Consider the following 22,745-nt stretch of genomic DNA (forward strand, 5'->3'; position numbering starts at 1 on the left):
GGGGGGGGGGTGGGGGGGGGGGGGGGTGGGGGGGGGGGGGGGTGGGGGGGGGGGGGGGTGGGGGGGGGGGGGGGTGGGGGGGGGGGGGGGTGGGGGGGGGGGGGGGTGGGGGGGGGGGGGGGTGGGGGGGGGGGGGGGTGGGGGGGGGGGGGGGTGGGGGGGGGGGGGGGTGGGGGGGGGGGGGGGTGGGGGGGGGGGGGGGTGGGGGGGGGGGGGGGTGGGGGGGGGGGGGGGTGGGGGGGGGGGGGGGTGGGGGGGGGGGGGGGTGGGGGGGGGGGGGGGTGGGGGGGGGGGGGGGTGGGGGGGGGGGGGGGTGGGGGGGGGGGGGGGTGGGGGGGGGGGGGGGTGGGGGGGGGGGGGGGTGGGGGGGGGGGGGGGTGGGGGGGGGGGGGGGTGGGGGGGGGGGGGGGTGGGGGGGGGGGGGGGTGGGGGGGGGGGGGGGTGGGGGGGGGGGGGGGTGGGGGGGGGGGGGGGTGGGGGGGGGGGGGGGTGGGGGGGGGGGGGGGTGGGGGGGGGGGGGGGTGGGGGGGGGGGGGGGTGGGGGGGGGGGGGGGTGGGGGGGGGGGGGGGTGGGGGGGGGGGGGGGTGGGGGGGGGGGGGGGTGGGGGGGGGGGGGGGTGGGGGGGGGGGGGGGTGGGGGGGGGGGGGGGTGGGGGGGGGGGGGGGTGGGGGGGGGGGGGGGTGGGGGGGGGGGGGGGTGGGGGGGGGGGGGGGTGGGGGGGGGGGGGGGTGGGGGGGGGGGGGGGTGGGGGGGGGGGGGGGTGGGGGGGGGGGGGGGTGGGGGGGGGGGGGGGTGGGGGGGGGGGGGGGTGGGGGGGGGGGGGGGTGGGGGGGGGGGGGGGTGGGGGGGGGGGGGGGTGGGGGGGGGGGGGGGTGGGGGGGGGGGGGGGTGGGGGGGGGGGGGGGTGGGGGGGGGGGGGGGTGGGGGGGGGGGGGGGTGGGGGGGGGGGGGGGTGGGGGGGGGGGGGGGTGGGGGGGGGGGGGGGTGGGGGGGGGGGGGGGTGGGGGGGGGGGGGGGTGGGGGGGGGGGGGGGTGGGGGGGGGGGGGGGTGGGGGGGGGGGGGGGTGGGGGGGGGGGGGGGTGGGGGGGGGGGGGGGTGGGGGGGGGGGGGGGTGGGGGGGGGGGGGGGTGGGGGGGGGGGGGGGTGGGGGGGGGGGGGGGTGGGGGGGGGGGGGGGTGGGGGGGGGGGGGGGTGGGGGGGGGGGGGGGTGGGGGGGGGGGGGGGTGGGGGGGGGGGGGGGTGGGGGGGGGGGGGGGTGGGGGGGGGGGGGGGTGGGGGGGGGGGGGGGTGGGGGGGGGGGGGGGTGGGGGGGGGGGGGGGTGGGGGGGGGGGGGGGTGGGGGGGGGGGGGGGTGGGGGGGGGGGGGGGTGGGGGGGGGGGGGGGTGGGGGGGGGGGGGGGTGGGGGGGGGGGGGGGTGGGGGGGGGGGGGGGTGGGGGGGGGGGGGGGTGGGGGGGGGGGGGGGTGGGGGGGGGGGGGGGTGGGGGGGGGGGGGGGTGGGGGGGGGGGGGGGTGGGGGGGGGGGGGGGTGGGGGGGGGGGGGGGTGGGGGGGGGGGGGGGTGGGGGGGGGGGGGGGTGGGGGGGGGGGGGGGTGGGGGGGGGGGGGGGTGGGGGGGGGGGGGGGTGGGGGGGGGGGGGGGTGGGGGGGGGGGGGGGTGGGGGGGGGGGGGGGTGGGGGGGGGGGGGGGTGGGGGGGGGGGGGGGTGGGGGGGGGGGGGGGTGGGGGGGGGGGGGGGTGGGGGGGGGGGGGGGTGGGGGGGGGGGGGGGTGGGGGGGGGGGGGGGTGGGGGGGGGGGGGGGTGGGGGGGGGGGGGGGTGGGGGGGGGGGGGGGTGGGGGGGGGGGGGGGTGGGGGGGGGGGGGGGTGGGGGGGGGGGGGGGTGGGGGGGGGGGGGGGTGGGGGGGGGGGGGGGTGGGGGGGGGGGGGGGTGGGGGGGGGGGGGGGTGGGGGGGGGGGGGGGTGGGGGGGGGGGGGGGTGGGGGGGGGGGGGGGTGGGGGGGGGGGGGGGTGGGGGGGGGGGGGGGTGGGGGGGGGGGGGGGTGGGGGGGGGGGGGGGTGGGGGGGGGGGGGGGTGGGGGGGGGGGGGGGTGGGGGGGGGGGGGGGTGGGGGGGGGGGGGGGTGGGGGGGGGGGGGGGTGGGGGGGGGGGGGGGTGGGGGGGGGGGGGGGTGGGGGGGGGGGGGGGTGGGGGGGGGGGGGGGTGGGGGGGGGGGGGGGTGGGGGGGGGGGGGGGTGGGGGGGGGGGGGGGTGGGGGGGGGGGGGGGTGGGGGGGGGGGGGGGTGGGGGGGGGGGGGGGTGGGGGGGGGGGGGGGTGGGGGGGGGGGGGGGTGGGGGGGGGGGGGGGTGGGGGGGGGGGGGGGTGGGGGGGGGGGGGGGTGGGGGGGGGGGGGGGTGGGGGGGGGGGGGGGTGGGGGGGGGGGGGGGTGGGGGGGGGGGGGGGTGGGGGGGGGGGGGGGTGGGGGGGGGGGGGGGTGGGGGGGGGGGGGGGTGGGGGGGGGGGGGGGTGGGGGGGGGGGGGGGTGGGGGGGGGGGGGGGTGGGGGGGGGGGGGGGTGGGGGGGGGGGGGGGTGGGGGGGGGGGGGGGTGGGGGGGGGGGGGGGTGGGGGGGGGGGGGGGTGGGGGGGGGGGGGGGTGGGGGGGGGGGGGGGTGGGGGGGGGGGGGGGTGGGGGGGGGGGGGGGTGGGGGGGGGGGGGGGTGGGGGGGGGGGGGGGTGGGGGGGGGGGGGGGTGGGGGGGGGGGGGGGTGGGGGGGGGGGGGGGTGGGGGGGGGGGGGGGTGGGGGGGGGGGGGGGTGGGGGGGGGGGGGGGTGGGGGGGGGGGGGGGTGGGGGGGGGGGGGGGTGGGGGGGGGGGGGGGTGGGGGGGGGGGGGGGTGGGGGGGGGGGGGGGTGGGGGGGGGGGGGGGTGGGGGGGGGGGGGGGTGGGGGGGGGGGGGGGTGGGGGGGGGGGGGGGTGGGGGGGGGGGGGGGTGGGGGGGGGGGGGGGTGGGGGGGGGGGGGGGTGGGGGGGGGGGGGGGTGGGGGGGGGGGGGGGTGGGGGGGGGGGGGGGTGGGGGGGGGGGGGGGTGGGGGGGGGGGGGGGTGGGGGGGGGGGGGGGTGGGGGGGGGGGGGGGTGGGGGGGGGGGGGGGTGGGGGGGGGGGGGGGTGGGGGGGGGGGGGGGTGGGGGGGGGGGGGGGTGGGGGGGGGGGGGGGTGGGGGGGGGGGGGGGTGGGGGGGGGGGGGGGTGGGGGGGGGGGGGGGTGGGGGGGGGGGGGGGTGGGGGGGGGGGGGGGTGGGGGGGGGGGGGGGTGGGGGGGGGGGGGGGTGGGGGGGGGGGGGGGTGGGGGGGGGGGGGGGTGGGGGGGGGGGGGGGTGGGGGGGGGGGGGGGTGGGGGGGGGGGGGGGTGGGGGGGGGGGGGGGTGGGGGGGGGGGGGGGTGGGGGGGGGGGGGGGTGGGGGGGGGGGGGGGTGGGGGGGGGGGGGGGTGGGGGGGGGGGGGGGTGGGGGGGGGGGGGGGTGGGGGGGGGGGGGGGTGGGGGGGGGGGGGGGTGGGGGGGGGGGGGGGTGGGGGGGGGGGGGGGTGGGGGGGGGGGGGGGTGGGGGGGGGGGGGGGTGGGGGGGGGGGGGGGTGGGGGGGGGGGGGGGTGGGGGGGGGGGGGGGTGGGGGGGGGGGGGGGTGGGGGGGGGGGGGGGTGGGGGGGGGGGGGGGTGGGGGGGGGGGGGGGTGGGGGGGGGGGGGGGTGGGGGGGGGGGGGGGTGGGGGGGGGGGGGGGTGGGGGGGGGGGGGGGTGGGGGGGGGGGGGGGTGGGGGGGGGGGGGGGTGGGGGGGGGGGGGGGTGGGGGGGGGGGGGGGTGGGGGGGGGGGGGGGTGGGGGGGGGGGGGGGTGGGGGGGGGGGGGGGTGGGGGGGGGGGGGGGTGGGGGGGGGGGGGGGTGGGGGGGGGGGGGGGTGGGGGGGGGGGGGGGTGGGGGGGGGGGGGGGTGGGGGGGGGGGGGGGTGGGGGGGGGGGGGGGTGGGGGGGGGGGGGGGTGGGGGGGGGGGGGGGTGGGGGGGGGGGGGGGTGGGGGGGGGGGGGGGTGGGGGGGGGGGGGGGTGGGGGGGGGGGGGGGTGGGGGGGGGGGGGGGTGGGGGGGGGGGGGGGTGGGGGGGGGGGGGGGTGGGGGGGGGGGGGGGTGGGGGGGGGGGGGGGTGGGGGGGGGGGGGGGTGGGGGGGGGGGGGGGTGGGGGGGGGGGGGGGTGGGGGGGGGGGGGGGTGGGGGGGGGGGGGGGTGGGGGGGGGGGGGGGTGGGGGGGGGGGGGGGTGGGGGGGGGGGGGGGTGGGGGGGGGGGGGGGTGGGGGGGGGGGGGGGTGGGGGGGGGGGGGGGTGGGGGGGGGGGGGGGTGGGGGGGGGGGGGGGTGGGGGGGGGGGGGGGTGGGGGGGGGGGGGGGTGGGGGGGGGGGGGGGTGGGGGGGGGGGGGGGTGGGGGGGGGGGGGGGTGGGGGGGGGGGGGGGTGGGGGGGGGGGGGGGTGGGGGGGGGGGGGGGTGGGGGGGGGGGGGGGTGGGGGGGGGGGGGGGTGGGGGGGGGGGGGGGTGGGGGGGGGGGGGGGTGGGGGGGGGGGGGGGTGGGGGGGGGGGGGGGTGGGGGGGGGGGGGGGTGGGGGGGGGGGGGGGTGGGGGGGGGGGGGGGTGGGGGGGGGGGGGGGTGGGGGGGGGGGGGGGTGGGGGGGGGGGGGGGTGGGGGGGGGGGGGGGTGGGGGGGGGGGGGGGTGGGGGGGGGGGGGGGTGGGGGGGGGGGGGGGTGGGGGGGGGGGGGGGTGGGGGGGGGGGGGGGTGGGGGGGGGGGGGGGTGGGGGGGGGGGGGGGTGGGGGGGGGGGGGGGTGGGGGGGGGGGGGGGTGGGGGGGGGGGGGGGTGGGGGGGGGGGGGGGTGGGGGGGGGGGGGGGTGGGGGGGGGGGGGGGTGGGGGGGGGGGGGGGTGGGGGGGGGGGGGGGTGGGGGGGGGGGGGGGTGGGGGGGGGGGGGGGTGGGGGGGGGGGGGGGTGGGGGGGGGGGGGGGTGGGGGGGGGGGGGGGTGGGGGGGGGGGGGGGTGGGGGGGGGGGGGGGTGGGGGGGGGGGGGGGTGGGGGGGGGGGGGGGTGGGGGGGGGGGGGGGTGGGGGGGGGGGGGGGTGGGGGGGGGGGGGGGTGGGGGGGGGGGGGGGTGGGGGGGGGGGGGGGTGGGGGGGGGGGGGGGTGGGGGGGGGGGGGGGTGGGGGGGGGGGGGGGTGGGGGGGGGGGGGGGTGGGGGGGGGGGGGGGTGGGGGGGGGGGGGGGTGGGGGGGGGGGGGGGTGGGGGGGGGGGGGGGTGGGGGGGGGGGGGGGTGGGGGGGGGGGGGGGTGGGGGGGGGGGGGGGTGGGGGGGGGGGGGGGTGGGGGGGGGGGGGGGTGGGGGGGGGGGGGGGTGGGGGGGGGGGGGGGTGGGGGGGGGGGGGGGTGGGGGGGGGGGGGGGTGGGGGGGGGGGGGGGTGGGGGGGGGGGGGGGTGGGGGGGGGGGGGGGTGGGGGGGGGGGGGGGTGGGGGGGGGGGGGGGTGGGGGGGGGGGGGGGTGGGGGGGGGGGGGGGTGGGGGGGGGGGGGGGTGGGGGGGGGGGGGGGTGGGGGGGGGGGGGGGTGGGGGGGGGGGGGGGTGGGGGGGGGGGGGGGTGGGGGGGGGGGGGGGTGGGGGGGGGGGGGGGTGGGGGGGGGGGGGGGTGGGGGGGGGGGGGGGTGGGGGGGGGGGGGGGTGGGGGGGGGGGGGGGTGGGGGGGGGGGGGGGTGGGGGGGGGGGGGGGTGGGGGGGGGGGGGGGTGGGGGGGGGGGGGGGTGGGGGGGGGGGGGGGTGGGGGGGGGGGGGGGTGGGGGGGGGGGGGGGTGGGGGGGGGGGGGGGTGGGGGGGGGGGGGGGTGGGGGGGGGGGGGGGTGGGGGGGGGGGGGGGTGGGGGGGGGGGGGGGTGGGGGGGGGGGGGGGTGGGGGGGGGGGGGGGTGGGGGGGGGGGGGGGTGGGGGGGGGGGGGGGTGGGGGGGGGGGGGGGTGGGGGGGGGGGGGGGTGGGGGGGGGGGGGGGTGGGGGGGGGGGGGGGTGGGGGGGGGGGGGGGTGGGGGGGGGGGGGGGTGGGGGGGGGGGGGGGTGGGGGGGGGGGGGGGTGGGGGGGGGGGGGGGTGGGGGGGGGGGGGGGTGGGGGGGGGGGGGGGTGGGGGGGGGGGGGGGTGGGGGGGGGGGGGGGTGGGGGGGGGGGGGGGTGGGGGGGGGGGGGGGTGGGGGGGGGGGGGGGTGGGGGGGGGGGGGGGTGGGGGGGGGGGGGGGTGGGGGGGGGGGGGGGTGGGGGGGGGGGGGGGTGGGGGGGGGGGGGGGTGGGGGGGGGGGGGGGTGGGGGGGGGGGGGGGTGGGGGGGGGGGGGGGTGGGGGGGGGGGGGGGTGGGGGGGGGGGGGGGTGGGGGGGGGGGGGGGTGGGGGGGGGGGGGGGTGGGGGGGGGGGGGGGTGGGGGGGGGGGGGGGTGGGGGGGGGGGGGGGTGGGGGGGGGGGGGGGTGGGGGGGGGGGGGGGTGGGGGGGGGGGGGGGTGGGGGGGGGGGGGGGTGGGGGGGGGGGGGGGTGGGGGGGGGGGGGGGTGGGGGGGGGGGGGGGTGGGGGGGGGGGGGGGTGGGGGGGGGGGGGGGTGGGGGGGGGGGGGGGTGGGGGGGGGGGGGGGTGGGGGGGGGGGGGGGTGGGGGGGGGGGGGGGTGGGGGGGGGGGGGGGTGGGGGGGGGGGGGGGTGGGGGGGGGGGGGGGTGGGGGGGGGGGGGGGTGGGGGGGGGGGGGGGTGGGGGGGGGGGGGGGTGGGGGGGGGGGGGGGTGGGGGGGGGGGGGGGTGGGGGGGGGGGGGGGTGGGGGGGGGGGGGGGTGGGGGGGGGGGGGGGTGGGGGGGGGGGGGGGTGGGGGGGGGGGGGGGTGGGGGGGGGGGGGGGTGGGGGGGGGGGGGGGTGGGGGGGGGGGGGGGTGGGGGGGGGGGGGGGTGGGGGGGGGGGGGGGTGGGGGGGGGGGGGGGTGGGGGGGGGGGGGGGTGGGGGGGGGGGGGGGTGGGGGGGGGGGGGGGTGGGGGGGGGGGGGGGTGGGGGGGGGGGGGGGTGGGGGGGGGGGGGGGTGGGGGGGGGGGGGGGTGGGGGGGGGGGGGGGTGGGGGGGGGGGGGGGTGGGGGGGGGGGGGGGTGGGGGGGGGGGGGGGTGGGGGGGGGGGGGGGTGGGGGGGGGGGGGGGTGGGGGGGGGGGGGGGTGGGGGGGGGGGGGGGTGGGGGGGGGGGGGGGTGGGGGGGGGGGGGGGTGGGGGGGGGGGGGGGTGGGGGGGGGGGGGGGTGGGGGGGGGGGGGGGTGGGGGGGGGGGGGGGTGGGGGGGGGGGGGGGTGGGGGGGGGGGGGGGTGGGGGGGGGGGGGGGTGGGGGGGGGGGGGGGTGGGGGGGGGGGGGGGTGGGGGGGGGGGGGGGTGGGGGGGGGGGGGGGTGGGGGGGGGGGGGGGTGGGGGGGGGGGGGGGTGGGGGGGGGGGGGGGTGGGGGGGGGGGGGGGTGGGGGGGGGGGGGGGTGGGGGGGGGGGGGGGTGGGGGGGGGGGGGGGTGGGGGGGGGGGGGGGTGGGGGGGGGGGGGGGTGGGGGGGGGGGGGGGTGGGGGGGGGGGGGGGTGGGGGGGGGGGGGGGTGGGGGGGGGGGGGGGTGGGGGGGGGGGGGGGTGGGGGGGGGGGGGGGTGGGGGGGGGGGGGGGTGGGGGGGGGGGGGGGTGGGGGGGGGGGGGGGTGGGGGGGGGGGGGGGTGGGGGGGGGGGGGGGTGGGGGGGGGGGGGGGTGGGGGGGGGGGGGGGTGGGGGGGGGGGGGGGTGGGGGGGGGGGGGGGTGGGGGGGGGGGGGGGTGGGGGGGGGGGGGGGTGGGGGGGGGGGGGGGTGGGGGGGGGGGGGGGTGGGGGGGGGGGGGGGTGGGGGGGGGGGGGGGTGGGGGGGGGGGGGGGTGGGGGGGGGGGGGGGTGGGGGGGGGGGGGGGTGGGGGGGGGGGGGGGTGGGGGGGGGGGGGGGTGGGGGGGGGGGGGGGTGGGGGGGGGGGGGGGTGGGGGGGGGGGGGGGTGGGGGGGGGGGGGGGTGGGGGGGGGGGGGGGTGGGGGGGGGGGGGGGTGGGGGGGGGGGGGGGTGGGGGGGGGGGGGGGTGGGGGGGGGGGGGGGTGGGGGGGGGGGGGGGTGGGGGGGGGGGGGGGTGGGGGGGGGGGGGGGTGGGGGGGGGGGGGGGTGGGGGGGGGGGGGGGTGGGGGGGGGGGGGGGTGGGGGGGGGGGGGGGTGGGGGGGGGGGGGGGTGGGGGGGGGGGGGGGTGGGGGGGGGGGGGGGTGGGGGGGGGGGGGGGTGGGGGGGGGGGGGGGTGGGGGGGGGGGGGGGTGGGGGGGGGGGGGGGTGGGGGGGGGGGGGGGTGGGGGGGGGGGGGGGTGGGGGGGGGGGGGGGTGGGGGGGGGGGGGGGTGGGGGGGGGGGGGGGTGGGGGGGGGGGGGGGTGGGGGGGGGGGGGGGTGGGGGGGGGGGGGGGTGGGGGGGGGGGGGGGTGGGGGGGGGGGGGGGTGGGGGGGGGGGGGGGTGGGGGGGGGGGGGGGTGGGGGGGGGGGGGGGTGGGGGGGGGGGGGGGTGGGGGGGGGGGGGGGTGGGGGGGGGGGGGGGTGGGGGGGGGGGGGGGTGGGGGGGGGGGGGGGTGGGGGGGGGGGGGGGTGGGGGGGGGGGGGGGTGGGGGGGGGGGGGGGTGGGGGGGGGGGGGGGTGGGGGGGGGGGGGGGTGGGGGGGGGGGGGGGTGGGGGGGGGGGGGGGTGGGGGGGGGGGGGGGTGGGGGGGGGGGGGGGTGGGGGGGGGGGGGGGTGGGGGGGGGGGGGGGTGGGGGGGGGGGGGGGTGGGGGGGGGGGGGGGTGGGGGGGGGGGGGGGTGGGGGGGGGGGGGGGTGGGGGGGGGGGGGGGTGGGGGGGGGGGGGGGTGGGGGGGGGGGGGGGTGGGGGGGGGGGGGGGTGGGGGGGGGGGGGGGTGGGGGGGGGGGGGGGTGGGGGGGGGGGGGGGTGGGGGGGGGGGGGGGTGGGGGGGGGGGGGGGTGGGGGGGGGGGGGGGTGGGGGGGGGGGGGGGTGGGGGGGGGGGGGGGTGGGGGGGGGGGGGGGTGGGGGGGGGGGGGGGTGGGGGGGGGGGGGGGTGGGGGGGGGGGGGGGTGGGGGGGGGGGGGGGTGGGGGGGGGGGGGGGTGGGGGGGGGGGGGGGTGGGGGGGGGGGGGGGTGGGGGGGGGGGGGGGTGGGGGGGGGGGGGGGTGGGGGGGGGGGGGGGTGGGGGGGGGGGGGGGTGGGGGGGGGGGGGGGTGGGGGGGGGGGGGGGTGGGGGGGGGGGGGGGTGGGGGGGGGGGGGGGTGGGGGGGGGGGGGGGTGGGGGGGGGGGGGGGTGGGGGGGGGGGGGGGTGGGGGGGGGGGGGGGTGGGGGGGGGGGGGGGTGGGGGGGGGGGGGGGTGGGGGGGGGGGGGGGTGGGGGGGGGGGGGGGTGGGGGGGGGGGGGGGTGGGGGGGGGGGGGGGTGGGGGGGGGGGGGGGTGGGGGGGGGGGGGGGTGGGGGGGGGGGGGGGTGGGGGGGGGGGGGGGTGGGGGGGGGGGGGGGTGGGGGGGGGGGGGGGTGGGGGGGGGGGGGGGTGGGGGGGGGGGGGGGTGGGGGGGGGGGGGGGTGGGGGGGGGGGGGGGTGGGGGGGGGGGGGGGTGGGGGGGGGGGGGGGTGGGGGGGGGGGGGGGTGGGGGGGGGGGGGGGTGGGGGGGGGGGGGGGTGGGGGGGGGGGGGGGTGGGGGGGGGGGGGGGTGGGGGGGGGGGGGGGTGGGGGGGGGGGGGGGTGGGGGGGGGGGGGGGTGGGGGGGGGGGGGGGTGGGGGGGGGGGGGGGTGGGGGGGGGGGGGGGTGGGGGGGGGGGGGGGTGGGGGGGGGGGGGGGTGGGGGGGGGGGGGGGTGGGGGGGGGGGGGGGTGGGGGGGGGGGGGGGTGGGGGGGGGGGGGGGTGGGGGGGGGGGGGGGTGGGGGGGGGGGGGGGTGGGGGGGGGGGGGGGTGGGGGGGGGGGGGGGTGGGGGGGGGGGGGGGTGGGGGGGGGGGGGGGTGGGGGGGGGGGGGGGTGGGGGGGGGGGGGGGTGGGGGGGGGGGGGGGTGGGGGGGGGGGGGGGTGGGGGGGGGGGGGGGTGGGGGGGGGGGGGGGTGGGGGGGGGGGGGGGTGGGGGGGGGGGGGGGTGGGGGGGGGGGGGGGTGGGGGGGGGGGGGGGTGGGGGGGGGGGGGGGTGGGGGGGGGGGGGGGTGGGGGGGGGGGGGGGTGGGGGGGGGGGGGGGTGGGGGGGGGGGGGGGTGGGGGGGGGGGGGGGTGGGGGGGGGGGGGGGTGGGGGGGGGGGGGGGTGGGGGGGGGGGGGGGTGGGGGGGGGGGGGGGTGGGGGGGGGGGGGGGTGGGGGGGGGGGGGGGTGGGGGGGGGGGGGGGTGGGGGGGGGGGGGGGTGGGGGGGGGGGGGGGTGGGGGGGGGGGGGGGTGGGGGGGGGGGGGGGTGGGGGGGGGGGGGGGTGGGGGGGGGGGGGGGTGGGGGGGGGGGGGGGTGGGGGGGGGGGGGGGTGGGGGGGGGGGGGGGTGGGGGGGGGGGGGGGTGGGGGGGGGGGGGGGTGGGGGGGGGGGGGGGTGGGGGGGGGGGGGGGTGGGGGGGGGGGGGGGTGGGGGGGGGGGGGGGTGGGGGGGGGGGGGGGTGGGGGGGGGGGGGGGTGGGGGGGGGGGGGGGTGGGGGGGGGGGGGGGTGGGGGGGGGGGGGGGTGGGGGGGGGGGGGGGTGGGGGGGGGGGGGGGTGGGGGGGGGGGGGGGTGGGGGGGGGGGGGGGTGGGGGGGGGGGGGGGTGGGGGGGGGGGGGGGTGGGGGGGGGGGGGGGTGGGGGGGGGGGGGGGTGGGGGGGGGGGGGGGTGGGGGGGGGGGGGGGTGGGGGGGGGGGGGGGTGGGGGGGGGGGGGGGTGGGGGGGGGGGGGGGTGGGGGGGGGGGGGGGTGGGGGGGGGGGGGGGTGGGGGGGGGGGGGGGTGGGGGGGGGGGGGGGTGGGGGGGGGGGGGGGTGGGGGGGGGGGGGGGTGGGGGGGGGGGGGGGTGGGGGGGGGGGGGGGTGGGGGGGGGGGGGGGTGGGGGGGGGGGGGGGTGGGGGGGGGGGGGGGTGGGGGGGGGGGGGGGTGGGGGGGGGGGGGGGTGGGGGGGGGGGGGGGTGGGGGGGGGGGGGGGTGGGGGGGGGGGGGGGTGGGGGGGGGGGGGGGTGGGGGGGGGGGGGGGTGGGGGGGGGGGGGGGTGGGGGGGGGGGGGGGTGGGGGGGGGGGGGGGTGGGGGGGGGGGGGGGTGGGGGGGGGGGGGGGTGGGGGGGGGGGGGGGTGGGGGGGGGGGGGGGTGGGGGGGGGGGGGGGTGGGGGGGGGGGGGGGTGGGGGGGGGGGGGGGTGGGGGGGGGGGGGGGTGGGGGGGGGGGGGGGTGGGGGGGGGGGGGGGTGGGGGGGGGGGGGGGTGGGGGGGGGGGGGGGTGGGGGGGGGGGGGGGTGGGGGGGGGGGGGGGTGGGGGGGGGGGGGGGTGGGGGGGGGGGGGGGTGGGGGGGGGGGGGGGTGGGGGGGGGGGGGGGTGGGGGGGGGGGGGGGTGGGGGGGGGGGGGGGTGGGGGGGGGGGGGGGTGGGGGGGGGGGGGGGTGGGGGGGGGGGGGGGTGGGGGGGGGGGGGGGTGGGGGGGGGGGGGGGTGGGGGGGGGGGGGGGTGGGGGGGGGGGGGGGTGGGGGGGGGGGGGGGTGGGGGGGGGGGGGGGTGGGGGGGGGGGGGGGTGGGGGGGGGGGGGGGTGGGGGGGGGGGGGGGTGGGGGGGGGGGGGGGTGGGGGGGGGGGGGGGTGGGGGGGGGGGGGGGTGGGGGGGGGGGGGGGTGGGGGGGGGGGGGGGTGGGGGGGGGGGGGGGTGGGGGGGGGGGGGGGTGGGGGGGGGGGGGGGTGGGGGGGGGGGGGGGTGGGGGGGGGGGGGGGTGGGGGGGGGGGGGGGTGGGGGGGGGGGGGGGTGGGGGGGGGGGGGGGTGGGGGGGGGGGGGGGTGGGGGGGGGGGGGGGTGGGGGGGGGGGGGGGTGGGGGGGGGGGGGGGTGGGGGGGGGGGGGGGTGGGGGGGGGGGGGGGTGGGGGGGGGGGGGGGTGGGGGGGGGGGGGGGTGGGGGGGGGGGGGGGTGGGGGGGGGGGGGGGTGGGGGGGGGGGGGGGTGGGGGGGGGGGGGGGTGGGGGGGGGGGGGGGTGGGGGGGGGGGGGGGTGGGGGGGGGGGGGGGTGGGGGGGGGGGGGGGTGGGGGGGGGGGGGGGTGGGGGGGGGGGGGGGTGGGGGGGGGGGGGGGTGGGGGGGGGGGGGGGTGGGGGGGGGGGGGGGTGGGGGGGGGGGGGGGTGGGGGGGGGGGGGGGTGGGGGGGGGGGGGGGTGGGGGGGGGGGGGGGTGGGGGGGGGGGGGGGTGGGGGGGGGGGGGGGTGGGGGGGGGGGGGGGTGGGGGGGGGGGGGGGTGGGGGGGGGGGGGGGTGGGGGGGGGGGGGGGTGGGGGGGGGGGGGGGTGGGGGGGGGGGGGGGTGGGGGGGGGGGGGGGTGGGGGGGGGGGGGGGTGGGGGGGGGGGGGGGTGGGGGGGGGGGGGGGTGGGGGGGGGGGGGGGTGGGGGGGGGGGGGGGTGGGGGGGGGGGGGGGTGGGGGGGGGGGGGGGTGGGGGGGGGGGGGGGTGGGGGGGGGGGGGGGTGGGGGGGGGGGGGGGTGGGGGGGGGGGGGGGTGGGGGGGGGGGGGGGTGGGGGGGGGGGGGGGTGGGGGGGGGGGGGGGTGGGGGGGGGGGGGGGTGGGGGGGGGGGGGGGTGGGGGGGGGGGGGGGTGGGGGGGGGGGGGGGTGGGGGGGGGGGGGGGTGGGGGGGGGGGGGGGTGGGGGGGGGGGGGGGTGGGGGGGGGGGGGGGTGGGGGGGGGGGGGGGTGGGGGGGGGGGGGGGTGGGGGGGGGGGGGGGTGGGGGGGGGGGGGGGTGGGGGGGGGGGGGGGTGGGGGGGGGGGGGGGTGGGGGGGGGGGGGGGTGGGGGGGGGGGGGGGTGGGGGGGGGGGGGGGTGGGGGGGGGGGGGGGTGGGGGGGGGGGGGGGTGGGGGGGGGGGGGGGTGGGGGGGGGGGGGGGTGGGGGGGGGGGGGGGTGGGGGGGGGGGGGGGTGGGGGGGGGGGGGGGTGGGGGGGGGGGGGGGTGGGGGGGGGGGGGGGTGGGGGGGGGGGGGGGTGGGGGGGGGGGGGGGTGGGGGGGGGGGGGGGTGGGGGGGGGGGGGGGTGGGGGGGGGGGGGGGTGGGGGGGGGGGGGGGTGGGGGGGGGGGGGGGTGGGGGGGGGGGGGGGTGGGGGGGGGGGGGGGTGGGGGGGGGGGGGGGTGGGGGGGGGGGGGGGTGGGGGGGGGGGGGGGTGGGGGGGGGGGGGGGTGGGGGGGGGGGGGGGTGGGGGGGGGGGGGGGTGGGGGGGGGGGGGGGTGGGGGGGGGGGGGGGTGGGGGGGGGGGGGGGTGGGGGGGGGGGGGGGTGGGGGGGGGGGGGGGTGGGGGGGGGGGGGGGTGGGGGGGGGGGGGGGTGGGGGGGGGGGGGGGTGGGGGGGGGGGGGGGTGGGGGGGGGGGGGGGTGGGGGGGGGGGGGGGTGGGGGGGGGGGGGGGTGGGGGGGGGGGGGGGTGGGGGGGGGGGGGGGTGGGGGGGGGGGGGGGTGGGGGGGGGGGGGGGTGGGGGGGGGGGGGGGTGGGGGGGGGGGGGGGTGGGGGGGGGGGGGGGTGGGGGGGGGGGGGGGTGGGGGGGGGGGGGGGTGGGGGGGGGGGGGGGTGGGGGGGGGGGGGGGTGGGGGGGGGGGGGGGTGGGGGGGGGGGGGGGTGGGGGGGGGGGGGGGTGGGGGGGGGGGGGGGTGGGGGGGGGGGGGGGTGGGGGGGGGGGGGGGTGGGGGGGGGGGGGGGTGGGGGGGGGGGGGGGTGGGGGGGGGGGGGGGTGGGGGGGGGGGGGGGTGGGGGGGGGGGGGGGTGGGGGGGGGGGGGGGTGGGGGGGGGGGGGGGTGGGGGGGGGGGGGGGTGGGGGGGGGGGGGGGTGGGGGGGGGGGGGGGTGGGGGGGGGGGGGGGTGGGGGGGGGGGGGGGTGGGGGGGGGGGGGGGTGGGGGGGGGGGGGGGTGGGGGGGGGGGGGGGTGGGGGGGGGGGGGGGTGGGGGGGGGGGGGGGTGGGGGGGGGGGGGGGTGGGGGGGGGGGGGGGTGGGGGGGGGGGGGGGTGGGGGGGGGGGGGGGTGGGGGGGGGGGGGGGTGGGGGGGGGGGGGGGTGGGGGGGGGGGGGGGTGGGGGGGGGGGGGGGTGGGGGGGGGGGGGGGTGGGGGGGGGGGGGGGTGGGGGGGGGGGGGGGTGGGGGGGGGGGGGGGTGGGGGGGGGGGGGGGTGGGGGGGGGGGGGGGTGGGGGGGGGGGGGGGTGGGGGGGGGGGGGGGTGGGGGGGGGGGGGGGTGGGGGGGGGGGGGGGTGGGGGGGGGGGGGGGTGGGGGGGGGGGGGGGTGGGGGGGGGGGGGGGTGGGGGGGGGGGGGGGTGGGGGGGGGGGGGGGTGGGGGGGGGGGGGGGTGGGGGGGGGGGGGGGTGGGGGGGGGGGGGGGTGGGGGGGGGGGGGGGTGGGGGGGGGGGGGGGTGGGGGGGGGGGGGGGTGGGGGGGGGGGGGGGTGGGGGGGGGGGGGGGTGGGGGGGGGGGGGGGTGGGGGGGGGGGGGGGTGGGGGGGGGGGGGGGTGGGGGGGGGGGGGGGTGGGGGGGGGGGGGGGTGGGGGGGGGGGGGGGTGGGGGGGGGGGGGGGTGGGGGGGGGGGGGGGTGGGGGGGGGGGGGGGTGGGGGGGGGGGGGGGTGGGGGGGGGGGGGGGTGGGGGGGGGGGGGGGTGGGGGGGGGGGGGGGTGGGGGGGGGGGGGGGTGGGGGGGGGGGGGGGTGGGGGGGGGGGGGGGTGGGGGGGGGGGGGGGTGGGGGGGGGGGGGGGTGGGGGGGGGGGGGGGTGGGGGGGGGGGGGGGTGGGGGGGGGGGGGGGTGGGGGGGGGGGGGGGTGGGGGGGGGGGGGGGTGGGGGGGGGGGGGGGTGGGGGGGGGGGGGGGTGGGGGGGGGGGGGGGTGGGGGGGGGGGGGGGTGGGGGGGGGGGGGGGTGGGGGGGGGGGGGGGTGGGGGGGGGGGGGGGTGGGGGGGGGGGGGGGTGGGGGGGGGGGGGGGTGGGGGGGGGGGGGGGTGGGGGGGGGGGGGGGTGGGGGGGGGGGGGGGTGGGGGGGGGGGGGGGTGGGGGGGGGGGGGGGTGGGGGGGGGGGGGGGTGGGGGGGGGGGGGGGTGGGGGGGGGGGGGGGTGGGGGGGGGGGGGGGTGGGGGGGGGGGGGGGTGGGGGGGGGGGGGGGTGGGGGGGGGGGGGGGTGGGGGGGGGGGGGGGTGGGGGGGGGGGGGGGTGGGGGGGGGGGGGGGTGGGGGGGGGGGGGGGTGGGGGGGGGGGGGGGTGGGGGGGGGGGGGGGTGGGGGGGGGGGGGGGTGGGGGGGGGGGGGGGTGGGGGGGGGGGGGGGTGGGGGGGGGGGGGGGTGGGGGGGGGGGGGGGTGGGGGGGGGGGGGGGTGGGGGGGGGGGGGGGTGGGGGGGGGGGGGGGTGGGGGGGGGGGGGGGTGGGGGGGGGGGGGGGTGGGGGGGGGGGGGGGTGGGGGGGGGGGGGGGTGGGGGGGGGGGGGGGTGGGGGGGGGGGGGGGTGGGGGGGGGGGGGGGTGGGGGGGGGGGGGGGTGGGGGGGGGGGGGGGTGGGGGGGGGGGGGGGTGGGGGGGGGGGGGGGTGGGGGGGGGGGGGGGTGGGGGGGGGGGGGGGTGGGGGGGGGGGGGGGTGGGGGGGGGGGGGGGTGGGGGGGGGGGGGGGTGGGGGGGGGGGGGGGTGGGGGGGGGGGGGGGTGGGGGGGGGGGGGGGTGGGGGGGGGGGGGGGTGGGGGGGGGGGGGGGTGGGGGGGGGGGGGGGTGGGGGGGGGGGGGGGTGGGGGGGGGGGGGGGTGGGGGGGGGGGGGGGTGGGGGGGGGGGGGGGTGGGGGGGGGGGGGGGTGGGGGGGGGGGGGGGTGGGGGGGGGGGGGGGTGGGGGGGGGGGGGGGTGGGGGGGGGGGGGGGTGGGGGGGGGGGGGGGTGGGGGGGGGGGGGGGTGGGGGGGGGGGGGGGTGGGGGGGGGGGGGGGTGGGGGGGGGGGGGGGTGGGGGGGGGGGGGGGTGGGGGGGGGGGGGGGTGGGGGGGGGGGGGGGTGGGGGGGGGGGGGGGTGGGGGGGGGGGGGGGTGGGGGGGGGGGGGGGTGGGGGGGGGGGGGGGTGGGGGGGGGGGGGGGTGGGGGGGGGGGGGGGTGGGGGGGGGGGGGGGTGGGGGGGGGGGGGGGTGGGGGGGGGGGGGGGTGGGGGGGGGGGGGGGTGGGGGGGGGGGGGGGTGGGGGGGGGGGGGGGTGGGGGGGGGGGGGGGTGGGGGGGGGGGGGGGTGGGGGGGGGGGGGGGTGGGGGGGGGGGGGGGTGGGGGGGGGGGGGGGTGGGGGGGGGGGGGGGTGGGGGGGGGGGGGGGTGGGGGGGGGGGGGGGTGGGGGGGGGGGGGGGTGGGGGGGGGGGGGGGTGGGGGGGGGGGGGGGTGGGGGGGGGGGGGGGTGGGGGGGGGGGGGGGTGGGGGGGGGGGGGGGTGGGGGGGGGGGGGGGTGGGGGGGGGGGGGGGTGGGGGGGGGGGGGGGTGGGGGGGGGGGGGGGTGGGGGGGGGGGGGGGTGGGGGGGGGGGGGGGTGGGGGGGGGGGGGGGTGGGGGGGGGGGGGGGTGGGGGGGGGGGGGGGTGGGGGGGGGGGGGGGTGGGGGGGGGGGGGGGTGGGGGGGGGGGGGGGTGGGGGGGGGGGGGGGTGGGGGGGGGGGGGGGTGGGGGGGGGGGGGGGTGGGGGGGGGGGGGGGTGGGGGGGGGGGGGGGTGGGGGGGGGGGGGGGTGGGGGGGGGGGGGGGTGGGGGGGGGGGGGGGTGGGGGGGGGGGGGGGTGGGGGGGGGGGGGGGTGGGGGGGGGGGGGGGTGGGGGGGGGGGGGGGTGGGGGGGGGGGGGGGTGGGGGGGGGGGGGGGTGGGGGGGGGGGGGGGTGGGGGGGGGGGGGGGTGGGGGGGGGGGGGGGTGGGGGGGGGGGGGGGTGGGGGGGGGGGGGGGTGGGGGGGGGGGGGGGTGGGGGGGGGGGGGGGTGGGGGGGGGGGGGGGTGGGGGGGGGGGGGGGTGGGGGGGGGGGGGGGTGGGGGGGGGGGGGGGTGGGGGGGGGGGGGGGTGGGGGGGGGGGGGGGTGGGGGGGGGGGGGGGTGGGGGGGGGGGGGGGTGGGGGGGGGGGGGGGTGGGGGGGGGGGGGGGTGGGGGGGGGGGGGGGTGGGGGGGGGGGGGGGTGGGGGGGGGGGGGGGTGGGGGGGGGGGGGGGTGGGGGGGGGGGGGGGTGGGGGGGGGGGGGGGTGGGGGGGGGGGGGGGTGGGGGGGGGGGGGGGTGGGGGGGGGGGGGGGTGGGGGGGGGGGGGGGTGGGGGGGGGGGGGGGTGGGGGGGGGGGGGGGTGGGGGGGGGGGGGGGTGGAGGGGAGGTGGTGGGGGGGGGGGGGGTTGTAGAGGGGGGGGTGGGGGGGGGGGGGGTTGGGGGGGGGGTTGTGGGGGGGGGGGGGGGAAGAAAGGGGGGGGGGGGGGGGGGGGGGGAGGGGTGGAGGGGGGGGGGGGGGGGGGGGGGGACAGGTATATACACTCCACTTGCTTTCCCAACATCAGATCCTCTGAAGATGCCAGCCACAGATGCAGGCGAAACGTCAGGAGAGAATGCTGCTAGAACACGGCCATACAGCCCGGAAACCAAACAGCACCCAAGTGATTCCGGCCGTGAAAGCCTTCGACAATACAATGCACATCATTCTCTTCCTATCCATTTCATCTTCCCAAAAAGCTAATGAGGAAGGTGAGCCAAGTGTGTGTCAATGGCCCCCGGTCTCCCAGAAAGTTTCCACAGCAGAGGCTGAATTCAAACTCAGGTCTCCTAAGTTCTAGTTCAACACATCAATGCCACTACAGGTTGAAAGAAGCCAAGTATCACGTACAAATGAAAACTGAGGCTTATCTGTTGGGACTTATGAACACATTTCTGGAAAGAAAACATGGAACTTTGTTTTTATATACAACAGCAGCAGCAAGAATATTATATGCACAGAAATGGAAAACCCCAGCTATTCGTACATTGTGGGTGAAGGTACTAGAGTAGGCTGACATGGTCAAGTTAGCTTCACTACTTAAAGCAAAGAACTTAATTAAGTTCATGGGCAATTGGAAACCTCAGATAGATTTTCTCAATAAGACAGAAAAAAACAAATTGAAGACTAGTAGTTTTGAAGTTTAACGATTGTTAAATTAAGATCCAACAGAGAAAAATTCTGACATCCTTTCGGGTTCAAGGCAGCGTACAGCAATTTTAAAACAATTTAAAAACCTTTAACATCTCCTCAATAAATACAGTATAATAAGAGGTGACACTTCCAAGTCATCTCAATTTAAACCTGTGCGACAAGGGACACTAAATTTTATTCAGATACCTAACGGCCACGTGGTGAAAATGTAGGGCTTAAGGGTTAATATTTGGTGTAGAAGAAACTGGAAGTCTAAATAAAATAAGCACTTTATAATTCGGTGAATTTCTGTTTTTGTGTATGTTTTGGACTTTACCAAAAATAGAAAAAAAAGACAGCAGCCAAGTATTATCGGTTAAAGGGAAGGGTGGGGAAAGTTTAGAGCAGTGATGGCGAACCTATGGCACGGGTGCCAGAGGTGGCACTCGGAGCCCTCTCTGTGGGCACGCACACACAGAGTTCATCATATGGGGGGCGGAAAATCACACACACACACCCCACACAGACATCTAAGATGGCCTGGGCCACTGAGGACCATGTGCAAGGCACCGCAGTGAGTAGGGAGGACTTGGCTGGCGGGCCTGGTGCCTGTGCTCTGGGTGGCTGCTGCCCAGGGTGGGGTGCAGAGGAGGCAGAGATGCTAGAGAGGCACAGAGCGGTGCGCGCGGGATTTGCTGGAGGCTACAGCAGGCTGGCCCCTGCTCGAGTGGGTGGGGCGGAGGAAGAGGGAGCCAACCGTTTTTTTTCTAAACTAAAACCTCAGCATTCAGGTTAAATTGCCGGGTTGGCACTTTGCGATAAATAAGTAGGGTTTGAGTTGCAATTTGGGCACTCGGTCTCAAAAAGGTTCACCATCACTGGTTTAGAGAGTCTTGGGAGGTTAGATTTTGGGGGTAGGCAAATGGTTCTCCCTACCTGGTCCCCTCTGATTACTTTGGGGCCCAAACTGACCCCCTGGGAACCTGTGTAGGGGAAGCTATGAGATCCCAAACCGGTTCCTGCTGTTTTTGAAAGCTAGCTGAGAGTTCAAGCATTCCTCAGCCATCAGTGAACTCTGCTCAAAAGTACTTTAATCTTGGACAGTTAACTGAAACAGTCACACAAAAATTACATTAATTGCTTTTTGACAGAGGTTAAGAGTTGAGCTCGGCCGTCTTATCTTGTTATACCAAATGTAACGCTGACTGGGTCATTTGCACTTGTGCTGATTATCTCACATTTAGTTAAGAACCAATCACTTATCTAGATAATAATCACATGATTATGATAGACCAGATTTAGAAAAAGATAAGATTAACATTTTTTCTCTCTAAATATGCATGACTGCGATCAGCAAATCAGGTTCTCTCGATGAAAGTCTCAGAATAAGATTAGGTGAAATTTCCGGGTGTGTAACTTTTTAGTGGGTAACTAAAAGCAGCGAGACAAAAGATGAAAGCTGTTTCGGTTTTTAAAGTATTATTTACTATAAAATGGCTAAGTGCTGCGAGGAGCCTTGATAATTTTAGCACTTATTTGATAGATCTTGCACCTGCAATCCTGGTCTTGAAGAAACCGTCCATCATGTTCTATTATATTGCCCTTTCTATGCTGTAGAGCGGGAAAGACTACTTAATCTCATAACTGATCTAGGCAACGCTACAGATGCTGTCAAAACTTTGTTCTTGTTAGACAGTAACTCAACTGTTACTATCGAACAAACTGCTAGATTCTTGTGTGTTGTCATCACTGGACGTTCCCAAATGCTTAGTAGACTCAGTCCCAATTCAGTGCTTAATTTGGTGAATTTCTGTTTTTTGTGTATGTTTTGGACTTTACCAAAAATAGAAAAAAAGACAGCAGACAAGTATCATCGGTTAAAGGGAAGGGTGAGGAAAGTTTAGAGAGTCTTGGGAGGTTAGAAATGTTTTGCTGACTGTTGTTTAAAGTGCAGCCATTTTGTGAGCCGCCTCGAGCCCTTCGGGGGTGAGGCGGCTTATAAATCACAGAATAAATAAAATAAAATTAATTAATTAATATTCCAGCTCTTATGATGCTTGTTTTTTTAAAACTTTTTTACCAGCCAATTTTAATTTCTATTGTATAATTTATATATATGCCATTAAAGGTTTCTTCATCATCATCATCATCATCATCATCATCATCATCATCATCATCATCATCATCAAGTAATTGTAGGGTTAATTTTTACAGGCTTGTATTTCCTACTGTCTTGCATAATAAAAGGAACGATTTATTTCCTCAATACAAGATATAGTCCTGTGCAGGTTCTCGGTCTAGTATGCCGGTTATAGTTTAAAGAACCGAACTCACCCCTTGTTTATTTTTGTTATCAGTTTTAAAGGTTGATAACCATTCTTTAATTGATAAATCCTGGAGAAGTCTGCCGCTGAGTGGTTTACATAGGCAAAGCCTTCTGAAATTGTTTAGTCCAGATTCTCACGTGTGGTAGAAGAAGAAGAAGAAGAAGAAGAAGAGTTTGGATTTATATCCCCCCTTTCTCTCCTGCAGGAGACTCAAAGGGCCTTACAATCTCCTTGCCCTTCCCCCCTCACAACAAAAACCCTGTGAGGTAGGTGGGGCTGAGAGAGCTCCGAGAAGCTGTGACTAGCCCAAGGTCACCCAGCTGGCGTGTGTGGGAGTGCGCAGGCTAATCTGAATTCCCCAGATAAGCCTCCACAGCTCAGGTGGCAGAGCTGGGAATCAAACCCGGTTCCTCCAGATTAGATACACGAGCTCTTAACCTCCTATGCCACTGCTGGTAGCGGGATCTCTCATAACACCGGGAGATTTCCGTGCCACAGCTGAAGTTTCCCCAACCAGGACTTTGCTCAAGAGCAAAAGGATACGAAGAAAAAAGATTGCCTGATGTCATCCACGTGGAGTTGTCGAAACGCAGTTATTTCAGAGGCGTGTGAAAAGCTGAGGGCAGCGAGCTATAAAAGAAAGAGGAAGAGAAATCAATACAGCGGTGTCAGTTGGTTCACGCTGATATTAAAGGTATATTTTCAGAAGAACAAATGACAAATAAAGAGGCTACTGTTTCAGAGAAGCCTGCCTGGGCTGCCAAGGCGGCCGCATCTCCGACAGCTTTATTATATTTTAATGACGCTCTCAAGAAAGTTATTGCTGAAATAGAATGATCCAGTAGAAATATCTCCGTCACCGCAGGTAAGGAAATAACTCCCTGACCTTTCCATTTGCTCTCTTATTTCCCTTTCCTTTCCCCAAACCTACTGGAGAGAGACGTGTTTCCATTATTCACTGAAGTCGTGAGAGGTTTGGCAGCTATAACAAAATCCTCTGGTGAGCGATAGAGAAAAGGAATTGTGCAGATCCATCTCCACAGCAGGCTCGCTTGTTTCTGGTCCGTGCTGCATTGTTTCACACAGTGTATGGCATCAGCACCTCTATGTGACCTATGATAGTTCAAGGCACCTAGCCCAACCCCCTGCTCAGTGCAGGAAATCCAAGGCTAGAGGACCAGGGGAGTATCTTGGGGAGGGATGGGCGTGTCCTGGGAGCCATGCACCTCGGTCATGTGGAGGGTGCACTGGGCCGTTCCCACCTGTCCTCCCACCAACGAAGCAAGCAACAGCTTACCCATCAACCCCCCATTCACTTGCCGGCTGCCTGCCGTTTCTCGTCCCCCCATGTTGCTGCTTGCCCACTCTCCACTGCTTCTCCCACCCTCCCACACTGCTTGCACACCTGCCCACTCGCTCCCCAATGCTTCTCCCACCTCCACTTGTATGCCCACCAGCCACCTGTCTGTTCCCTCATCCCCACCCCCACCCCGCATGCAGCTTGCATGTCCGCTGAAGGCCCGCTTGCTTCTCACTGCCCCCCCTCCCGCACACCACCCACCCGCCTGAATTTCCTCAGGTAAGAGCCACCAGGCAGGGGTGCGGAGAGTTTGGCCAGGTCTGGGTCTGGGGAGCATGGTGCCTGTCTTGTGAAGATATGCCATGGTAGAAGATTCCCTGAAAGATGGCTACCCAGCCCCTGCTGGAAGACCCCCGAACGATGGGGTACATTCCACACAGCTGATGCTAATCCTGATGATCAATTGAAATCTACCCCCTTGTAACTCCTTCCTGCACTCCTTTAAGAGAAACATACTGGGAATGCGAAGAGATAAGGATACAAATTCAGCTAGCCTTTGATGTGGGTGAGCAGAGCACAGTTTCTGTTGCTCCTCGAAGCCTCGGTTTCTCAAGAGCAAATCACCAGAGATTTTATAAACTTCCTTGTAGGAGATCTTACTACACTCCACACCTGCAGCCTTTGTGCGCAGAGAAGGCCCAGGAAAACAGCTGTTTATTAACACTGGGCCTCCTGATTTGGCAAGGCTTGGGAATCCTTGAGCATCAGGTACTGCTGGA

At 82.9% G+C, this 22,745-nt stretch overlaps 1 protein-coding gene across 1 annotated transcript in view; it reads right to left on the reverse strand.

Moving 5' to 3' along the window:
* The window catches only part of PIGN (phosphatidylinositol glycan anchor biosynthesis class N), a 158,250-nt gene that overhangs the window by 54,353 nt on the left and 81,152 nt on the right, over window positions 1–22,745 (reverse strand). The window contains exon 24 of the mRNA XM_048508505.1: window positions 21,198–21,296. Coding sequence (XP_048364462.1) covers window positions 21,198–21,296 — 99 coding nt within the window. The remainder of the gene's footprint in view (window positions 1–21,197; window positions 21,297–22,745) is intronic.

This window comes from Sphaerodactylus townsendi, linkage group LG09 (genome assembly GCF_021028975.2).
Source record: "Sphaerodactylus townsendi isolate TG3544 linkage group LG09, MPM_Stown_v2.3, whole genome shotgun sequence".
NCBI classification, from domain to species: Eukaryota; Metazoa; Chordata; class Lepidosauria; order Squamata; family Sphaerodactylidae; genus Sphaerodactylus; species Sphaerodactylus townsendi.